The following is a 22,902-nucleotide window of genomic DNA, read 5'->3' on the forward strand; positions in this document are numbered from 1 at the left end:
TAATACAACATACAGCAGGAAATATGTTGTCTGAGCAAGTGCTTAGGATATTCCATAAAGAGAGTAAATGAGTCATAAACCAGATTTCATTTCTGTTCCACAACTGCAGCCAGAGGTAAGCAACGCATAATCTCACCAAATCATTTCCCATAGCATGAGGAACTCTGTTCTATTTTTAAATAGCATTGCTGTGTGTTAAATGAGACAATGCATGCAGAATCATCCAGTTTAGAAATATTATCCATCACTTAAGATAATGCATCTAAAAGATCTTTCAAAATAGTGATGTTACACATACATGCTGTTTCAATATAATTATGTGTTTCTGACATAAAATCTTGGTTATAAAATAAAAGATTCTTCAATTTGGGGCTCAATAGTATTCTATGAAACAAACACATTTAAACACTATTGTGATATCAACATTGCTGTACTTAGTTTTAAGAAGCTTACAAATTTTATCTATTCATATAATCTGAATATAAAGCTGGCTTCAGATTGGCTAAGGTACTACTGTGTGTGTGTGTGTGCATTGTGTGTGTGTGTGTGTGTGTGTGTGTGTGCACACGTGTGTCTAATTTTTAAGATTGTGATGCTTGGGGGATGATATAAAAATTATTATATGAAACATACCAAAAGTTTATAGTGTGTGTGTGTATGCATGTGTTCAGCAAGAAAGAAATTTTCAAAAACATAAAAGAAACTGTTTAAAGAATCAAATTATTTAACTAAAAATTCCTAGAAACCAACCCCAAACTACTTACAAAATAACGCAGGAGTAAGGAGAAAGCATTCAATATTCTGGTCTTCCTGGAGGGTATTGCTCCTTCAAAACCTTTTTTATTTAAAAACAGTTACCGGGAGTTGAGGGCATAGCTCAGTGGGAGAACGCGCGTATACTTAGCATGAGCGAGGACCTGGGTTCAGTTCCTGGCACGCATGTGCACGCACACAGTGCAGAATAGAGAGAAAATGAGATTGTATATAGAGTTTTGGTGCCTACACCTTGATTGCAGTAGTGGCTACCCTTATTAGTGTTTTAGACCATGTGTATAATAAAAGACCAGGAAATCGTATGCATGCACTGTATCAATGTATGCAGAGTGTAACATGTAACCCCTAGAGAAACTGGAAACATGTGATTTCCCTGTACTCTGCAATGTCTTGTGACTCCATATTCCAAAATCGAAGCTGTTTCCAGTATTAACACAGTTGTGGGAAACCTACCTTAGAACATTGCTTGTGATTCTGGCACCAAACCAGGGAACCATTATTCTGCAAAAGAGAAAGAAAGATGGACCCATTAAATGATCTTCTCATTGTGTATGATTTTTAAATGCTTACTTTTAAAAAAGACCAACTTCTGCCATGTTGATGTGTTTCTAAGAAAGACATGCTTCTAGGGCGATCGTTACTTTGCCACTGACTCTACGGTGTAAACAAAGACATGGAATCGGGAGGATTCCAAGCTGTCTATAGCGAAGAGGGTCTGAGCCAACTCTCGCGGTGTGTGGGGCCACAAAAGACAGACTCTTGGGAAAATGAACAGGGGACATTTTGTCCATAGTAAGCAGTTTTACAAGTGGGGCATCTTGGAGGCTTTTGAGCTCAGCCAAATGACAATCAGAAGAGTCAGCCTGGGAGGAAGATCCCACCGGACAAGTGTCTTCTTTTTCTTTTCCCGGATGGGCATCTGTGCACGAGAGACACACCTAGACCACAGGGTACAGCCATTGCTCCTGGGTGACAGACAGCTGCATGCAAATGTATGCAAAACATATGCAAATGCTATAGGCAACGGTAACACCCCTATTTATGGATCTGAACATATCTGAGTATAGAAACAGTTTTTTATTTTTTTTATTTTTACAGACTGCATTTTGATTCACTGTACACAAATGGGGTACATCGTTTCGTTTCTGTGGTTGTGCACCATGCAGATTCACACAACTCGTGTAATCACACATGTACACAGGGTCATGATGTCTGCTCATTCCACCATTTTTCATACCTCCTGCCCTCTCATTTTCCTCTACATAATCTAAAGTTCCTCCATTCTTCTCTCATCGCCACCCCCAACCCCCACTATATATCATCATCCACTTATCAGGGAAAACATTCAGCCTTCGGTTTTTTGGGATGGGCCTATTTCACTCAGCATGATATTCTCCAATTCCATCCATTTATCCGCAAATGCCATAATTTTATTCTTCTTTAAGGCTGAGTAATATTCCATTGTGTGCCACATTTGCTTTTTCCATTCATCTGCTGAAGGGCACTTAGTTTGGTTCCATAGTTTAACTATTATGAGCTGAGCTACCATAAACATTGGTGTGGCTGCGTCACTGTAGTGTGCTGATTTTAAGTCCTTTGGGTATGAACCAAGGAGTGGGACAGTTGGGTCAAATGGTGGTTAAATTCCAAGTTTTCTGAGGAATCGCCACACTGCTTTCCAGAGAGAGCTAAAAACATACAACGGAGAAAAGAGAGCTTGTTCAACAAATGGTGCTGGGAAAACTGGAAATCCATATGCAGTAAAATGAAATTAAACCTCTATCTCTCACCCTGCACAAAACTGAACTCAAAATGGATCAAGGACTTAGGAATTAGATCAGAGACCCTGCACCAAATAGAAGAAAAAGTAGGCCTGAATATTCATGTTGGCTTAGGAGCAGACTTCCTTAACAAGACCTCCAGAGCACAAGAAATCAAAGCAAGAATCAATAAATGGGATGGATTCAAACTAAAAACCTTTTTCTCAGCACAGGAAACCATCAACAATGTGAAAAGAGAACCTACAGAGTGGGAGAAAATCTTTTCCACACATACTTCAGATAGAGCACTAATCTCCAGAATTCATAAAGAATTACAAAACTTTCCACCAAAAATACAAAGACTGCAATCAATAAATGGGCCAAGGAACTGGACAGACACTTAACAGAAGAAAATATACAGGCGACTAACAAACATATGAAAAAGTGTTCAACATCTCTAGTGATTACCGAAAGGCAAATTAAAACCACCCTAAGATTTCATCTTACTCCAATTAGAGTGGCTATTCTCAAGAACACAAGCAATAATAGAAATGGTTCTGAACACATCTGAATACAGAAACCGTACCTTGAAACTGAGCCCTACTGTCAACTCACGCTAGTCTGTTGCTGACCTTGAAAACATGGGGTACGTAAACCACTTGGCATGCTTTACATTCACTTGGTAGATAACAAACGCCAGGCCTGACTCCTTATCACCTCCACCTGGGAACCACGCCTTCCACATAACTAACATTTTGGGCGTGCTTCTCCCTTGCTTTTTGATATTTCAAGTTGGATTGGGCTGGGCTGGGTAGTTGGCAAAGCTACTAAGAAACCATAGCCCAATAGGGGAGATGCCCCAGCTTCCAGTTCTCTGAAATTCCAGGATGGAGATGAGGTAGGTGGCCTACTTCCTAGGTTTGAACTTGAACTTGAAGAAGATCTGCATGAATAGAGTAGTACTACATAAGCTTGCAATTATGTGGAAAGAAAGTTGAGAGATAAGCCACGTACCAGAAAATCTACCTATTTAAGCTCAGGAGTCAACGGTTTTTAGTATATTCACAAGTCCCGCCACTGTAGCCATCTAACAGTGAAACATCATATTCAACATGATATTTATATGTGTGTATATTTTAAGCCAGGGATTGAACCTAGGAATGCTTTACCACTGAGCCACATCCCCAGCCCTTTTACATATATATATATATATTTTAAATTTTGAGACAGGGTCTGGCTCAGTTGCTCGGGGCCTCAGTCGCTGAGGCTGACCTCCAACTTGCCATCCTCCTACCTCAGCCTCCCGAGTCACTGGGATTACAGGCGTGCTCAATAATACATCTTAATGTAGGCCTTTCCCAATAGCATAATTCGATCACAGATTCCCAATAGCTTTAAATAAATCTCATCTGTATTGGGTTAGAGATCTTCCTCTTCCATGTGAAGACTGCGCAGGAAAGATCTGAGTCCCACATTAACAGGTGAGCCATCACGAACCCCTCACTCTCCTCTGCGGACTTCACTCCCAGTAATTGCCACAGGTTCCTAGGGTTCTCACCAATGTGGCACTGACCCACCCACACCCCTACGAGCACCTCCCAGGCTCCCACGAGGTCTCCTCTCTCTCTCCGTCTCCACGTTCAACAGACACGCCGGCGAAGCATACCAGCCAGATAAGAATTTTGGCAGGGTTTGTGTCCAAGAAATAATGAGACTGAGCGGAAGAAAGACTGGACAAATGATGGGCAGGGTCTAGTGACCCCAAAGCTGGGTGTCAGTGGAAAGGGGGCAAGAGAGAGGGTGTACCGAGCAGAAGGGCCTGGAGTTGAAGCTCAGTGGTAAAGTGCCCCTGAGTTCCACCCTAGTAACCCCCTCAAAAAAATAAAAATACAATTTAAACTTGAAATGGAACCACCATTTGACCTAACTAGCCCACTCCTCCCTCGGTTTACACCCAAAGGACTTAAAATCAACTTATTACAGCATGTATAAACAGAAAAATGAGAGATGACGCTCCATTTAGGTATGATCCATCAAAATGCATCAATGCCTTCTACTGTCATGTCAACTCATTAGAATAAATTTAAAATTTAAATATATATACGTATATATGATTTAAGGCCTCGACGTGGTGCTCGTCTTTGGAGACACCAAGATGAATTCAACAAATAAGACATTGGTGTCCCCTAATGAAACAAATAAGATGTTTATTCTGGGCACAGTCGACTCCTGCAGGGACTTCTAAGGACCACATCCATCTGAGCACTAGCCAGATCTTTCTTTTCCTGGGCAGAGGACGGGATCTTATCTCTAGCAGAGGTAAACCGTCCATTGACTACCTCTGCAGTTGCCCAGTGTTCTTGAGAGATGTATCTATCACACTGCCCCCTGTGAGAGCTATATTTTCTTTTGTGTAAGCCACAGCTCCCCAACTGGAGTGTGGTCATGGAGATGGGACTCCACACTTCCTCTTTGCCTGCCTGTATCTCACAAGCAACAAACGATCCCTTGATTCCCACAGAGATGGCATGCATCCAAGACCACGCGGGTCTTCATCATCCATTTCTTTATGTAGGCATGCATTTGTTTATTTTTAATTTTTTAAATTTGTTCTAATTTTTGGAAGGCAGATTGGTGCATCCATTCTGGAAAGCAGTATGGAGAGTCCTCAAAAAACTTGCAATGGAACCACCATCTGACCCAGTTACCCCACTCCTTGGTTTATACCCAAAGGACGTAAAATCAGCACACTACAGTGACGCAGCCACGTCGATGTCGATTGCGTGTATTTATTGAGACGAGGTCTTGCTATGTTTCCCAGGCTGGTCTCCAACTCCTGGGCTCAAGAGATCCTCCTGCCACGGCCTCCCCAGGAGCTGGGACCCAGGCACACTTCCTGACATTTTTGATGTTACTGCTCTATTCATCGCATTGTTTTATGAGCACATCTTGTGCCAGAACTCACCTTAGCATTGGACATCCTCATCCCACGTAACCATCCCAGATAATGGCAAAGACTTCAGCGATCCATTTTACAGTTAAGAAACTAGGAGGCAGAGAAGCCAAGCAAAATATCGGGAGCCCCAAAGCCAGTGCTTAAACTCAACGGTTAACAACTCAATAAGGAAAGTCACAGTCACACGAAGGGGTGAGATCGGCACTGGGTCGTGAAGGAATCCCCAGACTTAACATCTTGGAAGGGAGAGGCAGGAGTGGACATGGATGGATCTGAATATTCCATGTTTGGGAAGCAGCAGGTGATGAGCTGAGGCGGAGCTCAGTCACAGAGGATCACCCCACAGCCCAAGGTCCTGGGTTCAATCAATCAATCTGCAGATCAGACTGGTGGGGTGGGTGGAGAAGGGAGGAAATCACGTAAATTGGTAGAAAGTAGATTATAGTGGATTTGGACTTATTTCTGGAAATACACTTTTTTAATTTAGTAAATGTCAGAGGGTTGATAAAATAAAAGGATCAGAGCCGTGAGAAGTCCGTGCAATACCTCGTTTCCTTTGCACCCTGACTGTAGTAAGAATGGCCAAACGTTAACAAAACACCAAAAGAAGCCAGCAAAGATCACCATTGGCAAGGGGACCCCACTTTCCCAATGCAAACCCTCAGCCCCATCCTGAAACCCAGTGCCCCTCAACCTGCTGGTTCCTACACACCCACCCGAATGAGAAAGACCTATAAGCCCCAGAGCCCAGCTGTTACATTGTTACATTTTATTGAGAATTAATACCAATGCATTATCTCAATCAAGACAGCTTCATCGTATGTATGCAAAAATTTCCACTCCCGTTGAGTAAAAAGCTCTATCCTTATAAAGAAATATTTGGGGCAGTAGCAAGCAAGTACTCAAGATTATTATGATCAGCAAAGAGAGGGTGCCATATGATGCTCAGGAAGATTAAAGATAATCCGTGCAAAGACTTGCAAAATGATTGGCAGGAACTTAGATATCAGGGTAAAAAAGAGTGTCACTGTCATTACTGTTTTTAGGAGTGGAGGAATGACCCCACACTGAACATCTCCCCCTGTAATGGACGACACTCACCCGGGACTCGCTGATTCAGTCTCACCCGTGAGATTCAAGAGCACTCATTGCAGCAAATAGGAAAATACAGTCTTTGCGATACGAGGGCCGCCTCTCCTCTCTTTCTCCCTGGGCGGTAGCCATCTCTCAGCAGCAGGGCTTAGTGATTTTGCTTTCATTTCCTTTGATGGGTCAGTGTGCAGATTTTCCCACTTCTATTCTGGATTTTTTTTCTAATAATCATTTGTTGGTTTCAAGGATTCCCCAGTACACGGTTCATCTTTTGAATATTCATTCATGAAAACTATCCTACAAAGACATTTGCTAGACACCCACCTGCCCTTGCATGCACACACACACACACACACACACACACACACACGTGCAATACTGCATCTGTCCATCAACCTTTATCAGACCGACTATCTCTGCAAAGCACCTGCTGAGCGGCATCGGAAGGTTGGTTAGCCCCCCTCTGGCTGGCCACTTTGTTTGGACCAGGTGTTCACGTCTACTCCAGCGCTATCAGCCCTCTGCCTTGCTTACCTGCAACACTCTGTGAGCAGAATAAAGGAAAATTCCAAGCACCCAGCTCACTCCTCCACCCCACGTCAGGGGAAGCGCTCCCTCCTGCTACAATCACCTTCGCCCGCTAAGCCACTTGACAGGCAAAATACAACCCAGCGTTGGCAATAAAGGCTTGTTCTGGCTTAAGGCCAGCCAGGAGAAGCATCAAAGTGCGTTAGAAAGAGCTTTGCCTGGCGCATCATTACGACAACCTCCAGGTAGGATCAGACAGTGGGGCTTCCATAATTATAGAAAGATTACATCCTGTGTTTTGTTGGTTTAACCAGATCAAACGTGGAGGCTAGTCCAGCCAACTTTCAGTTTATGTAAGTTCAATCAGCTGCGCCCGGCTGTCATTTCAATGACATTTTCCGAAGTCTCTCCATCTCTAGCCTTTTGATTTTTTTTCCCTTAAAGAAAAATAAGTCTTCAAAAGCTTCAAGCAAAGAAAACACTCCATTCACTCAAAGACAACCCACATGGGAGGGAAGAAGATAAATAAAATCTAGTAATCTCGATGCCACCATTTCAAAAGAGAATCATAAAAGATCTCGTGCATGGTCTTTAATATAACCAGGTGTTGGTGGGGAACAGAATCAGCCCGTGGTTTTGGAAATACACAACTATGAACAATCGATGCAAAGAAACTGCAAATGATCAGCCATGAAGCTCGATGGACAGTTTTGTTACTCTGTGAAATGCATGTCCATCCGTGACTGTGTGACCCATGAGATCCTGCAATACGTACGATCAGAAAAACGAGAGATGACCCTCCATTTATGTATGATCTCTCAAAAGGCATCAATGCATGCTCCTGTCATGGACAACTCAGAGCAAATAAAAAATTCATAAAAAAGGAAATAATTTAAATGGAGAGATTCATTTTGGACCCCAAATATTTTCCTATGAGTTTAGAACTGAGATATGACATAATTTGCTTTGATTCATGATGTTAAGCGTGTTCTTTGCTGTTGCCAGAGGTTGGGGGAGAGGGAGGGGAGAGGCAGAGGACAGAGGATTTTTTTCCCCTTGGGTGCTGGGGTTGCAGTCAGGGCCTGGGGCATGCTCAGCGTGTGTCCCACCCCTGAATACACTCCCGGCACCCCAGTAAGACCCCTAGCCGGAAACGCCTGGAAGACAGAGTCCTCAGTACCTCCTGCTCCTCCCCAGCTCTCTTGCGGCTGGCAAAGAGCCCCCCACAGAGACAACTGTGTTAATAAATAGTATTAATTGAAGGGAACTGGGTGGGGTGTGTTCTATAAAAGAATTTAAACTTTAGTCAATAAGTCATTAGGCTCTGGAAAGAATGAAAGAAATAGATTGAGCTGAACCACGTTCTCATTTTCTCTGTAGCTCCTAGGAAGTAGGTCCAGTATTTCCTTCCCCATAAATGTCCACAAGATTCAGCAGGATAATGCCGGAAATGGGGAAAAAAAAAAAAAAAAACTTTGCATTTGGGGTCAAATACAGTATCTAAGAAATAATCGTACTGATTATCTTTTTATAAGTGTAACTAGTCATCTAGAGAAAAATTATAGAATGGCTAGGGTGAGACAATGACATTTGGAAAAACATTACATAATGTTAACATTTTACCATGAATTTGGGCAAGGAATATTCCAATGGAATCTGTTTGCAGGGGAAGAGAGGGAAGATCTCACGTTTTCTTGCTACATACTGTGTCTACTAGGGCAATGAAATCTGCCCTACAACCTGAAGACTTGCCCTTCCCCAGGGAATCTCCAGCAAGACTTCCAACTTCCATCTTCTCCTGAGGATACATTAATCATTTATTTTGTCTGGCCGTAGGTGTGACATCAGGTGTGCAAGTTTTGAAGCACACTGTGTACTTGCTAGGACTTGAACGTGTCCCTGGACAGTGTGTGTGTTGAAATCTTGACTCCCTCAGAATCTCACCATGTGATGCCCTCCGCCATGTTTTCACACAGCAAGAAGGTCCTAGACAGGCGCCAGCACCACCCTCCTGAATTCCCAGCCTCCAGAACCACAACAAATAGACTTCTGTTCTGTATCAATTACTTGTCTCAAGTATTTTGTAACAGTAACAGAAAACAGACTAAGACAGCATTATATTTACATTTTAATGCTTATACTTGCATTTAATTTATTAATTTACATCTAACAGGCTTATATTTAATGTGTTATATTTATATTCTATGTTTGAACCAAATTTATATTTTCTGGTAAACTGCAGCCTCCCCCCCCATCATATAAAATCCTGGATGATTTCAAGAAGAAATAAATGACATGTGCTGAAATAAATCCAACATTAAGCAGATTTAGTAGGAGCATTAAGTGTAATGACTGCAATTAAGTAAATGACTCATATTGCAAAATAAGGAAGCATGAGTAATTGAGTCACTACAATCAACTGAACAACTAGAGCACTGTTTATGTAAAAATACAGAAATGTCTATATAACTTCCATTCTCCTTCTTCGCAGCGGAGATGGAAAGTGCAGATGACTTCAGATGTCAACGGCAGCATGCCCAGGCACGTCTCTGAAGTTTTAACCTTCCTAGTAAATTCTGTGTGGATTAGATTCTTCTCCATCCAGGAACTTCTCTCCAGCTGCCACATCTGCGTGTTTGGAAAACGGACAGGTACTTGCTATGGAACGAAGCGACAAGTCTAGATGGACCTAGGTAGGGATGACCACTGGGTTTGAAGAAGAGCCAGCATGGTGTCCAGGTGGGGAAGCTGAGGTGGTCACACCACTTCAACTTCTGGCCATAGTGGACTCCCACCTAACTTAGCATTCATAACTTGTGTTAGTGTTGTTGAGAGAGTTGGAGAGGTGAACAGAGAAGGGGAAGAATCACACGAAGGAAATGGATGGAGAAGGAAGATAGAAACATAACCCCCCCAAAAAAATCTCAACTTATATGATACATTGAGTCTCTGGGCATAAATACGAGACCTAAAGATGCTTTTAAAGTTGGATCTAATAGTCATTTTTCCTTCTGTTATAAAATAAAAATGCGAAGCTCTTTTAGTTAGCTTGTTCACCACTGTGATCAAAAGACCTGACAAGAACAAATTAGAGGAGGAAAACTTTATGTGGGGCTCATGGTTTCAGAGGTTCAGTCCATGGTGGGCCGACTCCATGGCTCTGGCCCAAGGTGAGGCAGAACAAAATGGCGGAAGGGCCTGGAGGAGGAGAGCAGCTCAGGACATGGCACCAGGAAGCAGAGAGACCGTGGGGGTGGGAAGAGGCTAGGGAGAACAGCTACTCCCCAAGAGCATGCCCCCAGTGACCTACTGTCCCCAGCTCTGCTCCAATTGCCAAGAGTCACCACTCAGCAGTCCATTGAAATTATCAATCCACCCACTGGATCAATCCACTGTTGCGGTTACAGCTCTCATCACTGCCTGAAAGCCCCATCTCAGAACCTTGCCCTACTGGGGACTGTGCTTCCAAAACATGAGCTTTCCTGGGGACATTTCTAGATCTACACGTCCCCTTGTGCAATTTGGGACAGCTCCCCAGGCTTTCTGAGCCCCAGAGAGAGAGTGGGCTCCTCTGGGGCTGGTCCTGCAGTGGCTGGGGAGCCTCGCTCTGCCTCCTCCTCCTCCTCCTGCTTCCTCAGATCCCTTTCCATGGTTTGCCCTGTGAGCAGTACAGCCCAGTGATACCCTGGGCTCCAATCTCAAAGCCCTGCACGCATGTCAGGAATCGTCCAACTTAGGAACACCACTCACCCACCACGAACACCCAGCACGAGGGAATGTGCTGTCCGCGTGGATAGGATTGGAGGGAAGTCAAGTTGCAGGGCAGGGAGGCACAGTTCTTAGAAAGAGTCACAGAGTTGAGGGAGAGATGACAGAGGAGCAGCCTTCTGCAAGGGCAGACCCAGCAGCGGCCAGAGGCAAAGCCAGACTCACAGCCAACAGCTGCAGCGCTGGAGAATGTTTCAGCCACGAAGCACCCAGATCCTGATTCCAAGCCCGAAATCTCTGACTCAGCCAGCCATGGGGGGCAGAGGAGGACTTCACCCAAAACCCAGAGAGGGTATTTCCCAAAGAAGAGTGCATCGTCATTCCAACTGGTTAATGGCAGTCGATTTTCTCCTGGGCTTTGAAAAGTAACTTCAGTACAGAGCTGTGTTTGGAAAAACTGAACAGAAGTGATTTTGCTTTTGATTTTGTAAAAAAGGAAACAGGTGTCAACCCTACTCCCAAGTTCCTACAAAGAATCAGCATCATTAACAAAGAAGAAAGAAAAAAGACCAACACTACAAGAAAAGAAACGTATATAGCCATGCAACTTTTAATTATATACTGTGGTGTGGACAAGTGTTTCCTAAAGGTTCATGGACTGAAGACTTGGTCGCCAAATTCTGGCACCATTGAAAGGGCCGAGTAGGAAGAAGTTATGCCCTTAACAGGAATATTGGAATCCCAGCTGCTCCTCCTCCTCCTCCTCCTTCTTCTTCTCCTCCTCTCTCTCTCTCTGTCTCTCTCTCTCTCTCTCTCTCTCTCTCTCTGTCTCTCTCTCTCTCTGTCTCTCTCTGTCTCTCTCTCTCTCTCTCTCTCTCTCTCCTTCCCACCTGCCATGAAGTGAGCAGCTTCCTCTGCCATATGTTCCTACCATGATGAACCACAGTTCATTTTGAGCCTCAGGCCCCAAAAGCAATGAGTTCAACCCACCATAGACCCAACCCTGAAAAACTGTGAGCCAAAATAAACCTCTCCTCTTTTTAAGTTTCTTATCTCAGGGATTTTGTTACAGTCACGGAAAGCTCACTCACATACATGACTGTCATTCTCTAGGAAGAGAAGAATGTGAAGCAAATTTACGTAGGCCTGGAATATAATTTTAGGTGATACATAATGACAAGCACTATTTAGGAGACTGCTTACCTCTTCTTTTCCTTAACTGTTGTTGTTACAATCGTGTTTTTCTTGCAGGATGTTTCGCATGCAGAGCAGAAAATTTATCAAGAGGGAATTCCAGCAAAAAACAAAAGTTACACAGTCAGTTACCAAGACGTGGATTTTTGCAAGATCTTTCAGTTACATCAGGATTCACCTTGTCCACCTGGGGAAAGGGAATGAATAATTGCTGCTCTCATTCACAAAGGATTGGAGACCGTGTTCTGCATTGTTCTATAAGACTTCACCAAGGGCTTCTCGCCATTAATGCTATGAGTCACGCAGGGCTTCACAGCTGCTGAGAACTTCAGTGTTACCCATGGACACTTCTCTGCAAAGTGCATGTGCCGACGGGCATTTATGTCACTCAAAGACTCTACAGAGTCCAAACCTGTTCTCTCAATAAATACACCCAGAATAACAAAAGGGACCCAAAGTAAGGTTCCAAATACCCACTCACAACGTCTGTGAATCGTTGAATCCTGACTCAGATAATGCCACGGAGTTAGGAATCTGAGAAGACCCTGGAAGGCCACCTCCTCCATCGCCTTGCTGAACACAGTGCAAATGTACCTCACCCATGACATATAACTATCTCATGATACCAGACACTTTGCAGGGAGAGAGGTCCCCACCTCATGAACTGCCCCATCCCCAAATTCCTTGCAAAATCTCAAATCCGTTGCAGAGAGAAAGAGGAGTTGCACAGGATTAACGTTGGATTTTCTGCCTGCTGATATTTCATTCTCTAATTGACTAAATCCCCTAATGACCCTCTCCGAAGCACTGGCCATGCCAAAGAAGGGGTCAAAGCCACCAGAGGAGGAGGCTGCGCAGAAGCATCCTGTCTGCGCGTGAGGAGAGCAGCTCACAAACTCTGAAAGAGAACACTGGGGGTACTCAAGGGCAGGAGGGAGACAGGAGGGAGGGAGACTCGTCACATCCTGGAAGGGGACGTGAAATCAGCAGCTGTTAAACACACGCTCCCTGGTGTCCAAGGAGAAGGGGGCATGAACAACGGGGCCAGAGGAGGAATCTGTGAGCTTTCAACCTCAAAATGACCACACCTGAGACTGTGCAGAATCGTCCTGCCACTGGACAACATGCAATCGCCATCAGCAACCTTGGGCATCTTGGAATGTTCCGTGGAACATTCCAGACCACCAGAAATGCAAGAGTAAACAGAGACTGGAGTTCAATGTTCTCTCTTGATGGAAGAGGAAATGGGGTCTCAGGAAGTCTACGATCGTGTGAAAGACTGTGAGAAGCAGAATGGAGATTCAACAACCTAGGGATGGAAACACCATAGGACACAGTTATCCCACTCCTGGGTATTTAATGATCTGAAATCTGTATGCAATAGGGATACGGTCACATCAGGGCTAATAACAGCAGGATTCACAATAACCAAGTTATAGAACCAACCTAGGTGCCCATCAATATAAGAGACAAATGGATAAAAAATGTGATACATATATATATGCATATATTTATATACATACATATACATACAATGGAATATTACTCTGCCATAAAGAAGAATGACTTTATGACCTTTGCAGGTAAATGGATGGAAATGGAGACTATCATGCTAAGTGAAAGGAGCCAAACTCAGAAACTCAAAGGCCAAGGTTTTCTCTCATATGTGAAAGCTAGAGTAAGATAAAGGAAAGAGGAAGGACAACATAAAGAACCAATCAAATACAAATTAATAGGTGAGCGGAAGGAAGTCTAGTAGAGAAGAGGAAGGAGAATGGGGGAGGGGAGGGAGGATGAGAGAAATAAACGGGAGGATGGTGAACAGAAATCAAGCTATAGGCATGTCTGAATTTGTCAAACGAGCCCAACTACTATGTATAACTATAAAGTTCTAATAATTTTTTAAATAAAAACATGCAAAAATATTGTTGAGTCAAAGTGACTTTAAGGCAAAGCACACTTCCCTTGGAAGCAAAGGTTTTCTTTCACGTTCTAGGCTACTCATTCATCTCAGTTTGTGAGCTCTCAGGAGGAAAATGAACGTCTCCTCTTCTTCCCGCAGGGAATGGTGTTTGTATGAACCATCACAGAGCGGCTCCGGAGGACCACCTGGGACCACCGGAAGCCCAGGCTGTCCAGCAACTGGCAAGACATGAAGTCCAGGCCTGTGGGTGTTCCACACAGGAGCGGCCGCTGACGATGCAGAGGAGGGTCTCAGAGGCGTCAGAGTCCCCAGGGGAGGAGGAACTGGAGAATTCAGAAGCCGAAGAGCCCTGAGAGTAATGATCTCCGAGAAACCCATCTCCGACGGCACTCTCGTGAATTCCTGCAACCCGAGGTCGTTCCGAGTCTTTCCGGAGGCCCGACACCCACGGAAGAGCGGAGTCCAGAGTCTGCAGTGAAGTGTTGCACTGCGTTAAATTAGTAACTCATACGCCCCTTTGGGGGAACAGGAAAACCCAATCCAGAGGACACTAGCCTCGAGGGTACGCGAAGCTCAAAATGAAACGCAGGACAGTTGGTTCGTGGGGCTGCCAAAACCAGCACCACCGACCTGGCGGGTGAAACAAGAAAAGGTCCTGTGCCCTCAGAGCTGTGCGGCTGGGGTCTGCAGACAGACGGACATGGCCACAACCCTGCTCTCCAGGGAAGGCCCGTCGCCTGGCCTTCGCTCAGCTTCTGGTAGTTCCTGGGTTTGTCGCCGTGGGATCTTATGATATATAGATTTCTTGCTTTTCATCCCCAGTTCTGGGCTCTCCCAAGCAAGCTGTAGAAACTAGACCTCTCTTCCCCAAGGCCAGTCCTAGAAACTCCAATCTTTCTAGATCCTTCTGTCTTGGAGCTGGCCGTGAAGGAATTCCTTGGCTCACCTTTCCAGGAGGGGCCTGCCCCACACCCTGGAGGAAGGAAGTCTGCACAGAGACGGCGAGAAGAATCTCAGCGCACAGGGTCACCAGCACAGATCACGGTCTTTCCGTCCAGCAGCACTGTGACACGCGGCTGTCCATGTTTCAGAGCCTCCAAGCGGCCGAGCAAGTGGAGGTTCCTGGAGGCCGTGAGTCTGGAGAAGGCCTGCCCCTCCTCCCATCCCTGGCCCCAGGAGTCTCTCCCGGCATCCTTTGTACTATATCCTATATTTTCCCAAAGTGTGATTCCGGTCCAGCAAAGCCAGCCTCCCCCAGGAGATTGACAGACGTGCCCCATGTCACTCCACGCCTGCAGAGGCGCCATCTCTGGAGGTGACGTGCAGTGAGCTGTTTTCCCAACCTGGCCAGATGACGAACTCTGAGGTCCCACCTCTGCAGAGGTGGGGACCATTCCTCTTCCTTGGCTACCCACCACCTTGCACAAAAGACTCCAGGTGTTTCTTTCTTCGCTGCCTCCAGGTTTACCAAGCAGAATCCAGAGTCCTTCACCCACTTGCATGGGGATCTCAGAGCACCCTGGCTATTGGAAAAGACGATCCTCTTCATAAACTCAGAGACCGGACTTGGGATGTGTGTGTACGTTCGTGCACGTAGCAGTTCCCAGCCGAGTCATGTGAATGTCTGCTTCGGCAAGACGGAGACCCAGGAGCACCACCAGCCCAGGTAAGGACAGCCACTGTGGGTCAGATCAAGCAGCCTCTGCCGTTTCCCATCCTGACCTGCATCAGAGACCACCTTCATGAGGAAGCTGTTACTTACTGCTGCAGACCACACTCCAAAGGCACCCTTAAATCACCCCAGCATTTTCCAAACCCGATGCTTGACAGCTGTGGGGTTTGACAGCTGCAATCTGTCGTGCGTAGAAAGCTGTTCCCGTGGGGCGCGTTGCTGCCTGCTATCTGGAGTGCTGATCTGCAGAGGTTAGGGATTAATCTTAAGTTAGCAAGCTAATTACTCACAAGCATTAAGAGCAGCCAGAGAGGATAGGTTTCTGGAGCATGCAAACTGGAAGCTGCTGTGAATCCTTAGTACAACCCTCCATGAACTGTGATGGACAGTTCATCTGATCCCCTGTACATGAAAACTATTATTTCCACATGCGTTCCTACAGGACACTTGAGTGACGCCACATGTTCGTAAATCTTAGAAGCACCTATTTTCATGGTTAAGCTAGACCACCACCTCAATATGCACAAACAGGGTGGGGGCGGGGATTGAGCTGCGTCTGTGCAGAGGGGAACGTCTACACCGCGGACAGCATCCCAACAAATACACATTTCCCCTCTTCCGTGGACCTGGCTAAGTGCTGGATTTCTTGTGATGTGTGCTTTCCCGTTATTCTAATTTACATGTTATCCACTGGGGACTGCAGAATCGTTCAACATGCTAAATTGGAGCACCTCACAGTCTATCAACCCCCGACTTTTGTGATAGTCTAACCCATTCGTCACAATCCCGGGTTCCTTTCGTAGCAACTTCAAAAGATACCATGTTTTAATGAGGGATCACTTGAGAAAACATGATGAATTAAGTGTAAGAGAGTGCAAGAGAACAAGAACAACGGCCCCAAGGAAAAGCTTCGCAGTGCAGAAGGAAATCTTCCCATGACAGTCGTGTGACCTGCATAATCACAAGCACCCAGCATCCGGGAAGTCAGGTGTGTTCAGATGAACTGGGACCAAATGACGTGGTCTCCTGTTCCAGTATCTACCCAGGCTTTCCCAACCCATTGAAAATCCTACCAAATCTCTTCCCATACATCGAATGGGAAGAAGGAATCTCCAAGCGACAGAGGCGTAGGAAAGATACCTGGATTTCACGTTCTACCTGTAGAACTAAGCACTTGCAAATCAGCCTACCGAGTAGCTCCTCGCTTTGCAATTAGATGAGCTTTTTATTTTTAATTATGTATTTAGTTTTTTAACTTTATTTTCATTAACTTCTTTTAACAGTGATAAATATTTTTTTAAATGTTTTTCATATATATAGGGTAATAATGTCTGTCTCACAATCTACCCTCCTTCCCATCCCCATCCTTCACTCCCCTCTCCACAATCCAAAGTTCCTTCATTCTTCCCTACTCACCCCCCACTATGGATCAGCATCCACTTATCAGAGAAAACATTCGGCCTTTGGTTTTTTGGGGATTGACTTATTTCTCTTAGCATGATACTTTCCATTTTCATCCATTTACCTGCAAAGACCATCATTTCATTCTTCTTTAAGGCTGAGTAATATTCCATTGTGCTATTTATGCATTCATTGGCTCTCAGAGCAGACTGTGAGGCTCCAAGGATCCAGGACTACACACTACTCACTTGCTTGAACCCGAGGATCTTTAGCAGCAGGTGCTCATGCTACATGCAACACATCTTAAAATAGCCACTATTTCTGCAGAGCTGAGCTCAGAGTTCTACGTCAATTGCTTGGCCTTGCGACACCACCCAGTCAGGCAGATGACCCCTGAAATGAAGGCAAGGAGCAGCAAACAAAGAAAGTGTTTAGAAAAGAACTTTCCTTACAAAGGTGGACCAAGGGAGTCACACTTTAGGACCAGTTCACCAAATGAGAGAGAGAGAGAGAGAGAGAGAGAGAGAGAGAGAGAGCGCTCACAGCTAAAAATTGTCATGATGGGAGCATTACAACCTGTGACTCACCACGGCAAAAGACAGAGCTGCTTTCGCTTGGGAAAGAGAAACTTACGGGACTGTTCGGGGACTCCAGGACAAAAGCTCGGAAGGGGAGCCCTGTCCTTTTGGGGTTACCCCCTCCGCCCATGTGCAAGATGTCTGTGTCCGTCCCGCCATGCAGGAGCAGGCTCCCAGGGTCTCGGGAGCTTCCAGAGTCCCTGACACAAAGGTTGCATGAGGGAGCAGGGGACGGGATTGGGGTGCACCTCCGGAGGGGGCCATCGGCTCCAGCCCGTGTCCTCGCGCCTGAGAGTGTGCAGCTGGGTAGTCATTGCTTACGAGCCCCTGCTCTCTGCCAACACCAGGCTGGAGGATGGTGACTCGGTCACCTTGGAAGCCCCAGCTCAGCACCAGGCGCGGCACAGCTGCTTGGAATGGGGACAGATGCCGGGTGTTACCACAGAGCGGAGGCTGGGCCCCCCAGTCCTGTGCGGGACAGACCTTCATCAGCCAGGCTGGCTCGCACCCCCACGCAGGGCTGTCTCTTCCCGTGTGGTCTCATCTCCAGTGTCTGCTGCTTTGTGACGATGATTCTCCAGGTCCTGCAGGACTATCACGGAGCTGCGAACTCCCTATCACCTGAGGTGTCAAAGCCACAGAAGCATCACAGAGCGACACAGCGCTCCTGTGTCTGTGGGGTGCCCGTGCCAACTCCCGGGCTGCGGTGCAGGGAAGTCTGGCTCCTACAGTCACGTACAGTGCACAGGACACTTGACAGTGGCCATCAAAGCAACCCTGCGCTGGCTTACGTATGGACAAGCCCACACCGTGAGCATTATTTTAGACTCTACTCCTTCTAGTTATGCAAAAAGAATTTGCTGGAAAGCCATGTGCTGGGTCTTGCCAGCAGCAGCTTCACCTGCCTCTTATTCACCAGGTCACTGACTGCATCAGGATGCCACACGGAGTGATTGACACCTGCCATTCACACTTGTGCAAATACACTCTATGATGTTCATGCACGGTCAAAACAGCCTCAGGATGCCTTCTCAGAACGCACCCCGTCGCTAAAGGATGCACAGTCTTAGCAGTAGATGGAGATAGACACAGAGAGAGAGTTACAAGCAGAGACAGAGAAGGATGCAGATAGAGAAGCACAGATCCACCACACAGGCCCAGAGAGATGCACAGCACAAAGAAACAGCACAGGCCGGGTGGAGTTTAAGAGAGGCCACTCCCAGCTGCCTCCGGGGACAGTATGGCCAGGTTCCCACAGAAGGTTTTGGCATGGGCTGGGGAGGGAGGGAGCTGAAGGTATTGAGTGTGCGGAAGACCCGGATGCTGCTCGATGATCTGCGTTGTACAGGTTGGACACTGCACCACACAACGTGGAATCAGCAGGTGGACACACAAATGTATGGAAAGGAAATTCGCTTCCTAGGAGGGTTCACAGCAGGAATCTCCTTCCTTTTTTTTTTTTCTTTTTTTCTAAAAATTCAGAGTAAAAAATAGGACCGGAGTTTGTGAACCTTGCGCTGTTGAAAATAGGTTCAACATATTAAGGAAATCCATGGCTCCTGGGGGGGAAATGGAAGATCAAAATACAATAGCATTTCCGGCCTCATGTCTCGCGCCTAAATATTTGCTTTTCTATGGTGATAGCTCAGCCGTGAGGACATTCTGCTGAGATTTTTTTTTAATTTCTTTGCAGCTGTGAGGATGTTAGCTCATCAGGTCCGAAACAAAAATGTGGAAACAACAACCAAAAAAATGTTCTCTATGTTCTTCAGATGCTGTCCAGTGCTGGGGTGGGGGTTCTTCCCAGATGGGGGTCACATCTGGAAAGATGAGCAAATGGATCTGGCGATGGTGCTTCCAGCCAAACGTCAGACGGAAAGGGAGCCCGGGAAGCAGAGAGAGGTGGTGAGGAGAGGGACACACACAGAGGGGAAGGAGAAAGGCGGAAGAGAAGAGGAGGAGGAGAGGGAGAAGAGAAGAGAGAGGGGAAAAGGGGCAGAGGGAGGAGAGAAAAATGAGAAAAGAAGGGAAATGCAGGAGAGAGAACCTGCATTGTTTCACGATGTGACCGGGATTGCTGGATATCTCGGCAGTCACACCTGTTATCTCGGTGACTTGGGAGGCTGAGGGAGGAGGATAGCAAGTTTGAGGCCAGCCTCAGCTACTTAGTGAGGTCCCAAGCAACTTAGAACCTGTCTTAAAATAAAAATAAAACAAGAAGGGCTGGGGATGTGGCTCAGTGGGTAAGCACCCCTAGGTTCAATCTCCAGTACCAAAAAAAAGAAAAACAAAAACCGAGAAGGGAATTGTGGGGACACCTGTTTTCGGTTTTAAAGTTCGAGTTCTGAAACGCCAACCTTCCTCGCCTTCCGGGCACAGAGGCAATTAAAAAGGACCTAAAAAGTGGGCATGACATTTCCAGAGCCACCTGCCTCCGGTCTTCTTCTCATCCTTTCTGAAAGCAATCAGCGACTTCTGCAGAAACCTGACACCCTCACCCACACCAGACAGGGGGGCAAGCTGCAAGGCTATGCCAGCGTGCGACCCTGCCTTTATTTGGCTCTTGTGTCCGGCAAGGCTGTCAGACAAGAATGGGTGACCCCAGATGCCTGCAAACCGTGCCATCACCACGTGGCTCGGTGGTCCCTGCCCCTCAATTTCTACGCAGTTCTTCCTCTGCCCAGAGCAAAGTTGTTCACTAGGGGAGAGAGCGGTGGAGGGGAGATGACCTCCCAGTGAGGCAGGGACCCAAGGGCCGGTGGGGACACTCGTGGGCATCTTAGAAACCTAGAAACGATGTCGTCTTCAACGTTGCATTCTTAAAGAACCAAACCGGAGCTGACAAACTTCCTCTGGATGAGACATGTGCTGTGACCTCCCAGGTGCTGGGTGAATAGGCGAGCTCTCCGTTGCCCAGGAAGCTCGGTGTGGTTTGCTTTTGGACTTTCTCAACGCACTCAGTCTTTCTGTGAGAGAAGCTGTCAGTGATGTCCAAGCAAGAACGGAATCCTCGCCTGCGGACCAGGACCTCATTTGCACCGGGGGGAGAGAGGACCACCAAAAACCACGTGGCGTGTTCCATGCTGAATATGTTAGAATCTCAGAGTCCATCGAGGAAGGAAAAAAAGTGTGAATTGAAAGCAAAAAGGAAAAAAGAGTCTCAATTCCCTAAGTTAGATGGATTCCCATCATCTGCCTTGTCCTGGAGCACAAGGATTAATGGCTTTCTTTGGAAGGTGATGGATTACTTTGCAAAATTAATGCTTCTCATTTCATTAGAGGGACTCTCTATTTTATGTTTTCACTTCTGGGCTTAGGCAAGCTTTTCCGGATATAACCAGAAACGAGCTAGGAGACTTCAAAGGTGGTCAGCCATCCTTGGGTCGTCAATGGAAGGGAGAAAGGAGGCTTTGTTCTCCTTAAGTGGAGATCCTGCGCATGCAAATTAGGGAAGCTACATCAGAGAACTCAGAACTCGGAACAGGCGTATCTATTATGTCACTTTTTAAAGGGGTAACCACGCATCTATCTGCCTTATCTTTCCACAAAGAAAATGAAGCCCAATATTCTGAGGTCCCACTAACAGTATCATTTTCTCAGGTTGGTGGGATATTAATAACTTGAGTAGTCAAAATAATTTATTAAGTGACAAATGATACAATGTAGAACAAAAGGTCAGCAGAATGTGAATTAAGTACTTTTTTTTTCTTCTATTTTCTTTTCTCAATCCTCTGGATGGGGTCTCTCAGATTCCCCTAAAGACAGGATTTAAGGTTTGGGGGGAATGAACCCCCCCCAGAGTCACGTATTTGTATTTTCTTTTCATGCATGGTCTTCAGTGTGTTTAAAATTCCCCGTTGCTCAGAATTTCTCCTTCCCCATTTTTATATCTCCCAGGAATGCTGCAAAGAATCACTTGGTATAAACAGGCATCTGCCCAAAGCCAAACGGAAGGAAACAGAGACTCTTGGGGCTCCTGGAAATAGTTGTCACATGCACACAAGATACAATTGCCACTTACACATGCTCCAAAAATGTCCCAGCGTAACAGCAATTGCAGCCGAGAATGAGGAGCAATGTGGAGAGACCCAGACTCCAGTTTCCCACCCAAGACCAGCCGGTTCTCTACCATGCCAAGGGTCCAGTTTTGGTGGTACATTTCTGCTCAGATCTCTCTGAAACGCTGCTAATTTCTCAGGCAAGTGAAAATCTGGGTGGGTCTAAAGGAGGCCAATTTACAAGGGGAAAAAATACTTTTTCTCTGAGCAATGCGAATCTGCATGATGGATTGTTCATGAGTAAACCAACTGAAGAGATGGTTCAGGAGTACAGTATCATCTGCAGCTCAGCCAGTTGATCCCGTTAATTTGCAGACACGTCTGTCCCTCTGCAGACAAGTCTGTCCCTCCGCGGTTGAACGTGATTGTCTTGGGGGCAGGATGCACAGTTAGCAAATGCTGGGTCCTTGTGACCTAGGAGACCCAAGGGGATGTTGTGTTGGACAGTCTCGTTCGTTGGAAGGCTTGCGTTGGGTGCGCGCACAGGGATGGCGTTCCTGGGCTGATATTTTTGAAGGCTCTTTCTATCCCTGATCATCTAGGACCACCTCGCTGCCATGCAGATGTGCTTCCCGAAGCTTCCAGGAGCTTCCAGGAGGGAGAGGGAGAGGCTTTCCCCCGCAACTCAGTGACCCTGGGCCCACAGACTTCCACTCTGTCTTGTCTCCCTGCGACCATGCTGAGAAGCAGGGTCATTGAGAATCGATATTTGGGAATCTGACAGTGTGGACCTTGAGTTTCTGCTGGGAAGCTTTGATTTTCTCACTTCCAGACCTTTAGTTTTCTTATCTGTAAAAGAAAAATAAGCCTTGGGGCCTCTCAGAGTTGTTGTGAAGGTCGAGGAGATAGTTTCTGTGAAAGGACTTTGTCACCTGCAAACAACGTCACATGCAATGCTGAACATCTTGCGTCTGGTAGCTCAGTCAGTGAGCTTCTGACTTTGGGTCCACTCCAGCTGTTAAGAAGTGGGGTCCTATGTTCAGCCCCGTGTGACCGGATGAGCAGCGTCGTCTTCTTTTTAATTTAATTTTTTTTTTTTTTTTTGGTACCAGGGATCGAAGTCAGGGGCACTTAACCACCGAGTCACATCCCTGCCCTTTTTATTTGTTATTTTGAGACAGGGTCTTGCTAAGTTGCTTAGGGCCTCACTAAGTCGCCGAGGCTGGCCTTGAACTTGCCATTCTCCTGCCTCAGCCTCCTGAGTTGCTAGAATTGTAGGTGTGCACCGTCGTGCCAGGTCATCCTGGGGCTCCTTCT

At 46.2% G+C, this 22,902-nt stretch overlaps 1 protein-coding gene across 2 annotated transcripts in view; it reads right to left on the reverse strand.

The window, feature by feature from the left end:
• Window positions 1-22,902, reverse strand: part of Anos1 (anosmin 1) — a 186,460-nt gene that overhangs the window by 154,887 nt on the left and 8,671 nt on the right. For both annotated transcript variants that reach the window (XM_047536879.1, XM_047536878.1), the window contains exon 2: window positions 1,228-1,275. In XM_047536879.1, coding sequence (XP_047392835.1) covers window positions 1,228-1,275 — 48 coding nt within the window. The remainder of the gene's footprint in view (window positions 1-1,227; window positions 1,276-22,902) is intronic.

The sequence above is a fragment of the Sciurus carolinensis genome, chromosome X (genome assembly GCF_902686445.1).
Source record: "Sciurus carolinensis chromosome X, mSciCar1.2, whole genome shotgun sequence".
NCBI classification, from domain to species: domain Eukaryota; kingdom Metazoa; phylum Chordata; class Mammalia; order Rodentia; family Sciuridae; genus Sciurus; species Sciurus carolinensis.